The 12,263-nt window shown below is 36.5% G+C and overlaps 1 protein-coding gene across 8 annotated transcripts in view; it reads left to right on the top strand.

Moving 5' to 3' along the window:
- LOC123318719 (sex determination protein fruitless) overlaps positions 1 to 12,263 on the top strand; it is a 74,116-nt gene that overhangs the window by 22,466 nt on the left and 39,387 nt on the right. For all 8 annotated transcript variants that reach the window (XM_044905427.1, XM_044905433.1, XM_044905425.1 and 5 more), the window contains exon 4: positions 4,785 to 4,899. In XM_044905427.1, the coding sequence (XP_044761362.1) occupies positions 4,785 to 4,899 (115 nt within the window). The remainder of the gene's footprint in view (positions 1 to 4,784; positions 4,900 to 12,263) is intronic.

Raw genomic sequence — 12,263 nt, 5'->3', positions numbered from 1 at the left:
AAAAACATTCGCTGATCTTGGACTTGCAGATGAAAGCAACCAGAATAGTATGTATGTTCAAAAAGGTTCAAGAATTTGTTTGCCATTTATACGGGTTGAAAAAAATAAAATTAATTGACGAGGCGAGATTCGTTTCATTTTCAAAGACGTACAAATGTCTTAGCACCACAAACGATCCTTTTAAAATCAAAATAAGGAATGTAGATGGGTCAGTATGCCACCATGCCAATCAGAATTGATGCAGCAGTTCTTGAGAGCGAGCTTCATTACAAATATTTGGCGTAATGCTCACCGTCAAATTCCAACGGAGCTGTCTCCCACTGACTACGGCCGGAAATTGGTGGATGAGAAATATGAGTTTGATTGGTTCAAAGGCGATCAATTACCAGAACTTGTACAGGATGTTATTATTCAACCTTTACAAGAAAATACAGGTATAGAAACATCTTTATCTGAATTAAACAATCACAAATTTATTTATTTTTATAATCTGCAACACCTGAGCTTGACGTGTCAGATCACGTTAGTGAGAATAATGATATGGAAGATTCAGATGATGAATTATGTGATGATTATTTATAGCTTGTTATCCTTAATGAATTGAATAAATATTAGTCAAAAATGTTTGAAAATCAATGAGTTCTTACCTGTGCCTATACCTGCGTTCGTTGAAAACACTATTGATTTCGAATGAATTTTATTTCTGAGATTTTAAGGTACAATTGCGACACAGAGGTGCCTTATTAGAAAAAATGTGTTACTTTGATAATTATGATGTAAAATCTATAGAGAGCGAAAAAAAAATTATTTTTTTATCCACTGACTGACGGGCGTTTCTACAGAATGGATGACTGACCATTTTATTTATTAATAATATAGTCAGTAGCAGAAACAAACAAAATTTCACGCTAAATAAACGAATTGCACCCTTATAAACGACGCTACGCACATTAAAGATGACTGACCAGCTGTGTCCCGATTGGATGTTGACTGACTATCATAATTTTGATTTACATACCAAAACACAAAAGTTTATAAAGTTTCAGCCTTAAGAAATTGATTTTATTATGTCGGTGATCACGACATATTTTTTGACCGCGCACCTGAGGCACATGTTCTAATATCCACTTGACTGACCGCAGCATTTTATTGCATATTATGATTGTAATCACCTGAGAAAAAACCAGGTTAATAAATTCAGACTCTTTTTTTGGGTCTGCCTCTTGGACTATACGTGTTCTGACTCTTCTTTGCTGGAATCATGGGCTTCTGATTGTTCGTCTCCAGATTCCAAAGCAAGATGACGCAAGTACTTTGCATCTGCTTCAAAAATGGATCAAATTTAATGTTTCGGTCCATCTAGAAAATAAGCAAACACTTATTCAAACAATAATGCTGATTTTTCCCAGTTTAACTCACCTTATTCATACAAAAAATTTCACCTATAATGTTACACCAAAGCTCGCGCGGCGTCTGAGAGACTCGTAATGAAAATAAACGTAATATAACTTCATTCATTTGTCTATTTGCGTCATTGACGCATGGGCTCGACCGTTTGGTCATGTGCCCAGTCTCCACTATATTGATTCAATTGATTGAATGATTTCAAGACACTCACATTTCCACACAGTCACAAACATCCATGACCGCGGCGGGATTCGAACCCGCTACCTCTGGCGTACTGTAATATAACTTCTCTGCTTCTAAACCACAGAACACAAATAACTAAACACTAACTGCCGCGCCGACTGATATATGATCACCAGTGAACTCTAAAAGAACTGGAAGGGCCTCTTAGGTACCGAAATACGGCGCAAAGTGTGTTCAATTGAGACGGAAGATGTAGAGCAACTCAACTTTCTAATGGTTCGGCAACCAATCGAACAACCGCATCAGACGTCGGACATAGCAGTCGTCTCACTTGAACGCGACAAACTCTCTGTCCCTGTTATTTCTCAATAACTTTCTCTCTGAATGTGAGGCCCTTCTGGAAGTTTGGCATTTGACGGGTCCAGGTGTATGACCAGCTTCGTAGCATAGGCTGCAGTATGCCTCGTTCTGACAAGTTTTGGATACATGGCTTTCTTTGCCGCATCTTTAACATATTTTGCTTCGGTCTGGTCCTTTGTAGTTTTCTGCGCTATGATTATTGTTGCAACAGCAGAACTTAGCTGCTTCTGGACTTTCAGGGCCTGCTTGATGTTAGGTGTCCCCGAAGCAAGTGTAAGTAAATCTTGAACATTAGAGAATATTTATATTCTCCTCCAGAATTCTTTTTTCTTCATATGACCAATTACGAAATTCAATAATTCGACTTTTTCAAATGGAGCACCCAATATTTTATTGCACCATTGCACGACATTTTAAGAGCTTTTCGCTAATATGAAGTTGTTGGTGGGTCTATTTGTTAAGTTTGCGAAATATGTTGCAGAATAAGAAATGTGGATAGTTTTTTAGGAGTCTAGTAGGCCATTGTCGTAAAATTTGAGATATTACAAAATCATGAACAAAAGTATCTGAAATTGTAATAGAAACAATAGTACATCACTGCCTATTACTTGACCGTCGCTATCCCCAGACCTTAATCCTACAGATTGTTTTGTTTGGGGGTGCGTGAAGGAAAAGGTTTTCAGAGATCCTCCGACAACTGTAGATAATTGAGAAATAGGATCACGGAAGGCTTCCATAAAATTGCTGGAGCAATAGTTGCTATAGCTGGACATTGGAGTTTCACGATAGCGACCTTCTAGATTCATCGAAAACGATCCGTTTTTCTTATTTCGCAATATATTTCACAAAGTAGACCCCACAAATATATCGCCGAAGAGCTATCAAAAATGTCATGTAAAAAAAAGTTAGAGAGTGGTCATTTTCACATCAGCAGTCAAAATTGATTTTTCTTAGTACGGCACTGTAAATATGATATTCGGTATACATAATCCAACAGATGCTGACAAGTGTTACAAATTCGGAAAAAATCATTCAATTCTGATATACCGAACCAGAAATACATTCGAATGAAATTTCGGTCAGAATGAATAAATCATCCTGTATATTGGTAAGGATAGATAGGAGACATTTCCAAGCGTCCATTTCGTGATGCTGATGGTTGACCCTATATATGGTAGGAGAATGTAAAATTCCTCGTGGGACACCCTGTATGATGTTTCACAATTTTTTGATTAAGTTGAAATTTTTATCATTCTTTGATTATTTTAAATTTTATAATTCCTAAAATGCTTGTTTATATGACGATTGTGTGTTTTATCACACTTGTTAATCCTTATGGGATGGTATTCCTTAGGGAATTGTCCTGCTGCACTAGGGCATCGAAAAGAGCGTTAAATCCCGGCCACTCCTCGATTTTGCCGTGGAAACAGGACAGCTCAACCCGTGGAATCGGTAGATCAACCGATGAAGAATGAGGCGCCGTAACAGAAGCAGATGCAGTCAGACGACTATGGGCGGCCCGTACATGCAGGCAAATTTCGAAAATGCCGCGAATTTTGCCCCTTTCGACTCCTCCAACTGAGAGTTGAGTTTGACGATTAACTCATCAGCTTCTTTGAACGTGCTCTCCACCTTAATCAACTCGGCCAGGCATATGTTGGCCACATCGGCTTCATTGGTCAAACCTTTCATTAGCTTGAGCACTGCAGATGCCGCGGAGAATGCATTCTGGAGCTTGATGATAGACGTGATAGATGCCCTCAATTTCTCCACCGACGGCATTTTAAATTTTCGAACAATACCGGTATGTGAAAAGAATGAAAATTATTCACGGAGATTTCGAAGAAGAAATGAACAGACGATTTATTTGCAAGCGCTTATCTCTCACTCAGTAAACCAGAACTGAGGAAATTGACGGGCGCACTCACAGGACACTGTCCCGTGACACATGTTGCTTCTGTCAAGAAGTCACTGAGACAGCCAAACACTTGTTATGCGAGTGCGAAGCTGTTCATCGGAAAAGGCTACAGCACCTTGGTTCGTGGTTCCTAGAGCCGGAATAAGTCATGGATGTGGCTCCCAGAAAGGTGGTGAAGTTCATTGAGACTCTACTGCCTGACTGGTAAACAGCATGCGAGGTTGGATGACCTTTCGCCCCTACTCTAATCTGATCTAAATCAAATAATAAGATGAAGAGAAGTGGAAGAAATTGACTGAATTTACGGGATTAGATTACAATTCCCGGGTTTCTCGGCACCAATAAGTGTTTGCGACCAATTTCGGATTATTATTATTGTGGATATTGAGCAACTGAACAGGTAAAAATGCTTTTACTAACCGCAACGGGCTCAAGAAGAATCCTAGGCGAATCTCCACTCGTCTGGTAGCAGAAAGGGGGTTCCAAAGGGAAGAGTAACAAGGAACTAACCCTTCCTCCGTACAAGCTTCGTGGTTATCACTTTGCTGATAGAGAAGACACAAGGCACTTCACTCAAAGTTGCTCAATATCACTCTGGTTTAATAAGTAGATGATTCCACTAAAGATGACAAATGGTGCAAGAAATCCGGCGATCATACAGAGGATTGCTTTAGGTTTTCTTAAACTTTTGGAGCGCACGGCGACGAATGTTATTGTGGTGATCGATAGACGAAAAGTTTTGTTTCCTGTCCGTAAAGTGACGCTCGCAACTGGTTCGAAAAACGCCTGACGAACCGTAGTCAGGCAACCCAAGTCATGCTTTTGTGATTCTGGTTTTCTATGTTTGTAGCCTGAAGAATGAAATAAAATTTCCGACAGGTCCATTCATTATCTTATTTTATTCATTTTTTTTCAGGGTGGTAGTGTAAGTGTCCATTCGGAGGAAATGAAGCTGCAAAACCTATCAGATCAGGGTGAGAACGACGGTGCCTCAACGATACCGCCACCTGAAATGGCAGATACAATAGACGGTGAGTTATCTCGTCGTTACGCTTGCATGTTCGGCTTCGCTATAGTAGACTATTAATTTTGAGTAGATTAAATGCAACTATTTTCTTCTTCCTATCGAAATCCTCCTTCAGCCTCTTTCTCGTTCTCACCAAGCAAAACCACCTTCTTTGCTGGCCCCTCTTCCGAATGCATGTGAGTTTATTGTGAGTACGGAATTTTCGAAAAACTATCATGTGTGTCAACTTCAGTTCGCCGTTATTGGGATCCAACTATCTGCGTGAGTATAACTTATGTCAGTTATTTGGTTAGAATATGTTACGTCGTGAAAAGCGTCTCGTGAAGATCGACTCAGATGGGTATAATTCAAAAAATTTAAGAAAAACGGATATAATTGTGGCAAAATGCCATATTTCAACAATATCCAAAAAAGTTATAACGAAATCGTCGTGCTTCCATTACGTGTGGACAGAAAAGAGTCAGTGAAAGATTCGATCATGGTCAAAAAGTTTCCATGATCCCTTAGAATGAAAAAACCATAAAATGAAAGCGTTTCGTTCGAGTTATAAACTGGTATTGTCGCTATTGGCAATTGGACCTCTTATTTCTACTGCGATAATTCGTACAGAGTTAATTTTTTTATTTCGAATTATTCATCCTGTGTTGCATGAACAACATACCGTTATTTTATGCCGGATCAAACGTTGCACGCACAGCTCTAACAACGTAGATCAGTCGACCGTTTTTTTGATACAGCATTAAATGTGTAATGCACGATGACTAAATTCGAATCATTTAGTATAAACTTTGAGTATAAACACGAGCCATGTTAACAAACATTCCTAAGAGTTGGGACGTTGTCAAGTTTTGTGTCTTCCGTAAACTTGATTATGACTCGGAGCAAGATTTCTGAATAGTATCAACCAAGCCCCTATCTGAATATTCCTTACCCTAGGCCATGATCTAACTTTACCCTTAACTTAAAATTCATTGTCACGCTAAAAGGTCACTTCACCTGGTGGTGTATTTTTTATACGTAGTAAGGGGTTCGTAGCTTACCCAATTTGGCTACGAGAGACATGTTCCTCCATTCTTTTTTCAAACAAAGCAACCGATCAGATGACTGTGTTTTCGAAAATCGTTTCATTTAATGAAGCATCGAATATTAATCCCCAAGAGGAACAACCCGATTCAAAGGAATGAAGACACTTACCTTCTCCGCTTCATAGTTGGCGCAGTTTTTCTTCAGGATGCGGAAAAGTTACACCCTCGCATATGGCGGTGGGTAGCTGAACTATTAAGCGCTATGTCACTAAGGCCCGGTACTTTCACGTGCGAATAACTAAATTTATTCGATAAATAAGTCTTAGTCTTAGGATAAGTAAAAATGCAGTCTTTTCACTTTCAGATAGTGTTATTCATCGAATAAATCTGTCATTGAAACTCGTTAATAAGATTTTATTTGTCATAGATCGAATGTCGGTACGTCATTATTGGTTGAATTTTTAAGATTCTGGATGTATGGTTATTTTTTGTGTGATTTTCACGAAATATTTGTTTTGTAGTTGGAATTATGACAATTTCTACAATGCGGTGTCTTATTTTACATTAATCAGTGAAAAGTAGTAAACCGTGTTTTCACAGAATTGCTATTCGTCAAATAATTTTATCTGAAAGCACCGAAATAAGGTATCCTTCAGATAGGAAATTATTTGACGGATACTTATTGACAGTGAGTAAAATTTATTCGAAGGTGAAAGTACCGGGCCTAAAAGGCTAGGCATCAAGTTGATGATGTTCAGGTTTGGCGCATGGAAATGTCGGTTGGATAGATTCTGACAAACGGTTTAATTAAGTGTTCGTTGAATCTATTTCTATAAGAAATTATTCATATATGAAATCTAATATATAAAATTCTCGTGTCACAGTTTTCGTTGCCATACTCCTCCGAAACGGCTTGACCGATTTTGATGAAATTTTTTGTGCTTATCCGGTATCTATGAGAATCGGCCAACATCTATTTTTCATCCCCCTAAATGTTAGGGGTAGTCCACCACTAAATTTTTTTTTTATTTTTTAGAGAAAATTTTTAATTTCTATTTTTTTATGATACAACATGGAAATTATTTATATGGCAAAACAACGTTTGCCGGGTCAGCTAGTAGCTTTTATAAAGAATACTCAATATTATCATTGAGTTTCAGTACACGAAACAGATTGTTTACGAACGGGAATGTCGAAATGTCATTCGTAAAATTCAATTATAACCATAAAACGAAGAGAACTATTTCGAGATTTATATTTATTATGCTTTCAGACCTCCATACGTAAATAACTCAATCAGTAACAAATTACATAAAAATGCGTTGATACATGCTTGACAAGTTTTTACGAGAAAATCGTTTCGTTAATTCCAGCCTACACCCAATGGGTAAAAAGGGTCAAAATGACTATATATATATATATATATATAATTCCAGCCTATACGACGTTACAACCTGATGATAATTTTTTTTCCTCAAAAACTGTTACTTCTTGTTATATCAGGTACATTCTGTACAACAAACGGGTATTACAGTCAAAACAATAATAAATTCTAAGAATGAATACAACTTTATAACATCTCCCGTTTTCTACCTTTTTCTTACAATTAAAATCCGGTTTCTACTATTTCTATACATAAGCGAAACCAGGTTCAAATCTTGTTCTTCCTCGGAAACTTCGTACAATTTTTTACAGTTTGCTTTGTCTCTCTACCATTTCGTTTGATTGGGGATAGTTGGGACAAAAAGTTACACATACATACATAACAACAACATAACAACCAAGTAATTGACTACCTTCTGTCTCCATACTTTCCAATTCTCTAAAACATTTCCGGAGAAGTCCATTAGGGGTAAACCTCTGTTATCGCCTATTTTTGAACTCACTATCCACAGACTTAAATTTAATATCCTAACTGCGCCATGTTATATTGTTATTTTAGGACTACATAATGAGTAACTATACCGGTTTGAGCATCTCAATCGCCTTCCGAGTGTGACTTAGGTATTTTCGACTTCAAAGAATTTAATTTGTATAAAAAATATTACGAGCCGTGTCATTTTTCAAACGATTGGGTTGGACTCATTGATGAAGAATTCACGGTCAAATTCAATTATTTATCCGGCCGTAAACACAGTAATTAAAAAAAAAATTATGGGCATCTAAAGTTTTTCTCACAATATTTATATGTAGTTTATTTAAGTTGGTGGGCATTCTAACTTCGATATGGACAAATGATTATTGTTATAATTATACTCCAATCTCTCTGACACCAAAACAAACATTCCTTTGATGTACCACATCTTGACCCAACGCATCCAACTGTATCGAACCGTTGGAAACTATACGGATGGAGTTGGCATTGCCGAATCTAACGTATCCGAATTAATGATCTATGTTCGTCGTGATAGCCGTTCCAAGAAGAGTGTAGCTTCAACATAAATTCCACTGATGAATACCTTCATCCTAGAAAAATTGTGATTCTTATAGAAACTTTTCATGTATCAATTGAAAAAAAAAAAGATTTCAGGTATATTGGAAAAAATGGTTGTTCTACAGAGGAAAGTTGTGTAGATTAGTGAATAGTATGAGGTTGCAGCGCTTCATTAACCAGGCGCCTACGGTGAAGACGGTCAATCGACAATGGAAATTTTCACCAAAAGCTTTCGCAAGCAGATCGATATCGTAATATATTTGGCTTCGATATTAGCGTTCTGCAAAATAAACAACTCTGTGCAATGGTTCGAACAACTGCCACCCCATACACACATGGAACCTCCTCTGAAATCGGTTATGGAAACTCACTGTTTCCGAATATCTTTCGGAGTTGACCAAACGAAATCTAGACTCATCCGTAAAGGTACATCGACTTCAATCTTGAACTTGTCCAACAATGAGAATAATATGAATTATGGTAAATTTAATATGAACATAGTATTTTTTTTTTTTTAATATTCACACAGTTGTGGGAATCCAGAGTTCCCCGGGCGCAAGCGCCAAGAGTGAACTCCGTTCGTCAATGCGGATAAAGCGTCTTTCGCACTATGTTGACTGTGCCCAGATTACTGCCTTTTGCATCCACATTAGTGAATTCTCTGGTAAGTTCAGTTAAGATGTTCGGTCGTTTTTCGATGGACGAGACCATTCGCGCTGATGATAAGAGTTTTTATGTTTACGCTTTTCAGTAAAAAAATGTTATTTTAAGTTAGGAATATAGTTTTTCATTTTTTTGATGGATCTTTTTCGAACACAAGATATCACCCTCGTCTTCTATTTTTCTCATTTTGACCAATCCGTACCATAAAAATACCAGAACTTCAAAGAACTCAACTCTTGAAATTAAGTGCAGAATTGGGACTCTGGCGCTCTTTGTGAAATTGTTCGTGATACGGCTGCCGTATTTTCACCATATTTGTACACCGGGCAAGACTGCGGATATCAAGTTGATGGTTACACTTATACAATTCTTGTGAATCATTTTGACCAATTTTATTTGTGAGCTTTTGAACTACATTAAGTTTTTTCTACTGGTACGACAGTGACGTTACAAGATAATGACAAAAATACGGAACTTCGTCATCTTGAGAATACATATATCATGTTATAGTCATTTGACGAAACGTTTTATTTAAACGAGTTCTACCTTCTGTTATAAAAAAGACCTACCTTTGGAGACACCCTGTAGTGTTCAATTATATTTGGAGAAAATAATTAGAGTTAGTCGATATCCGCTATGGAGTATTTATTGATCGAATTTTTGTTCAAATATACAAGATTATAAGTAGTTCTATGTAACTGAATTATCTGAGTTTCGATTTACATAATCAATTCTCAATAAAAGTGTACTGTATTATAAACCATGTAAATAACTTGATTTCCAATAACGTACCTTAATTACTCTATCTCTAAAAAGATACTCATTGGCTGGTGCAGGTTTCAACTTTCTATAACATTTTTTTTCTCTGCATGTGAGAAGGTTATTTAAAATTTTCTGCCACTTAAAACGACTAAAATTACATTGGCTCGACCGCTTACCTGTTCGAGTACCACAAACGCGCCACGCCTCACAAGTGCTTCAGTCTTTCGATAAAATGTCAACGAGGTCAAAATATGAATTGATATTTCTGGTCGCTGTTTCTACCACCGCTCGCTACTATAATTGATGGCGTACCAGATGAAACTGTAATCTTGTATAACTAGTAACACTATTGCGCATTCCAAAAACCTCCGAACCCCGCCATTTTAAACATATGCCCTTAGCGTCTACAGTGAAGTTTTTAAATAGAGATTGTGTGTCACACCGTATGATAAAATTGATATTGTTTCTTTATGAGCGAATTTGAGATTTCCTTCTGGGCAACATATAATTAAGGAAAGGTATCATTTCCCCATTGCTGAATGCTCAGAATGGATGCTCAAAGTTCTTTGAATGTACATCTATCAATAATTTCTTCAGATAATGTTATTGTGTCCTAAGCATGATTGAAAAGAAATGTTACTAGACTCACATTCGTGACAAAATATACAATCGAATCCGAACGGAAATTGTTTGGATTGAAAAGTGTTTTGGAAAAGTAAATACTCATCAAGCTTGTTATTAGTATATGTATATTCCTTTTGGTACTATATTTATTAGTCAATTATTATTAGCCATATTTGGATATAGGCGAACATAATCTAATCGTAAAAATCTCTACGTGTGAAAACCTTTCGTAAAAATGTAACTCACTTTATGAGCAGGTGAAAGAAGAAACTAATCGTGGTATTTTCATTGTCATGAATGCGGTTCACGCCAAAGGCATTCTCAAGATTTTTTTATCTCACGATGGAATTTTATGAATAAATCAACAAAAATGTTGCTTTTTCTAGATAATCATGAAAATTCTGCGTATATAAACAAGGAATGCTATCATGGAAATATTTAGATGTGTTATGTTTTGGGATGATTCTCCGGAATGCGTTAATGAAGCAGTGTACTTGACAATTCTCTTTTTAAAATTTTCAACCTTGCTATGGTTATTTCAGCACACACAAGCGAAATTTGATTATTCTAGCGAGTGTAATCTTATACACCTGTGATTTTTAATGATCTCATTAGTTCACGTGTACTTTACACGTGGATGGAATTAATGGACTGAAAAGTTACCCTTTCAAGTGGTATTTTCCTTTGAAATTGTTTTGTTTCCACCGGAGATACAACGTCATTTACTCGTAAATGGCCTTTTCAAAATCTTGATCGATCTTTTCTTTGCCGAATTGGAAACGTATTAGAAACGTGAAACTTTGCTGTTTCAGAACGTGAAATGCTGAAAAATTTAATATTTTAGGCGTATAATACATACATAATAACCCCACTATAGAGAAAAATCTGAGTGACACTGTTATAAAGGCAGGGTTGGCCGATGGTTTTTCAACAAATAAGTCGTATGTTAACCGTAGATTCGAATCGGTTATGCCTACAATTGTATCATGCAACAATCAAACTACAGATCAACGTACATATTCCAAAGCTGTTAGTTAGAAATTGTAATATCCTTTCAGCATTCACTTATGCGGAGTGTCCGTATACAATGTTCAATATTTCGATTCTAGACGTCGAAATGTGCATATTAATCTACGTCCTCAAATGCATTCATCACCATCATAATAAGTCTCAAAAATTTTCATTTGACAATAGTACACAACATTTTTTTGTAAGAATGCATTACTTACATTTGAAACCTATTCCTTCTCGAGAAAAGGGCTCCCAATGCTAATCTAGTGTACTTTTTTATTTGTGAAATCTTACTTTTGTACAAAATATCAAAGAATAAGGAATGAGGAGTCATTTGTGAACTTCCCTCCAATTATGAAATTAATATTTATTTATCACCCGACATTTCAGGAAGAGTTTGATAATGTAAATCATATTATTATGAGAAAAGAATACTAGATTCAGTTGGAATTCACAGACATAGCCATGGGCAACTTGCTGCTGATGTAATAGGAGACAGTTGACAGCCAAATATTTGAGAAAATTTTCTACCTTTAGAGAAGGTGAATTTTAGAACGAATTTCTCATGTTCGCATCAATTATAAATTTCGGTAAACTGCGTTGGTAATCCTCAAAGAAGGTAATTCGATCCAAACATTGATGTTTTTGAAGATTGAAGAGTTGTGTTGGAGCTCTTGATTTCTCGTTAATATTATTCCTCGCCATAAGGCATATTTGAGATTAGTATCTTTTATTGTTTTGTCTGGAGTTAAAGTTTCTTTAGTTCTATCTATGTCATGTAACTTCTGTTCATATACTTCATATAATCACTAAAATCTGTCTGAATGTCGAGAGACATCTAACACACGA

The sequence above is a fragment of the Coccinella septempunctata genome, chromosome 8 (genome assembly GCF_907165205.1).
Source record: "Coccinella septempunctata chromosome 8, icCocSept1.1, whole genome shotgun sequence".
Taxonomy (NCBI): Eukaryota; Metazoa; Arthropoda; class Insecta; order Coleoptera; family Coccinellidae; genus Coccinella; species Coccinella septempunctata.
Note: the sequence above shows the minus strand (reverse complement) of the source record. Positions and strands in the feature narration are given on the sequence as shown.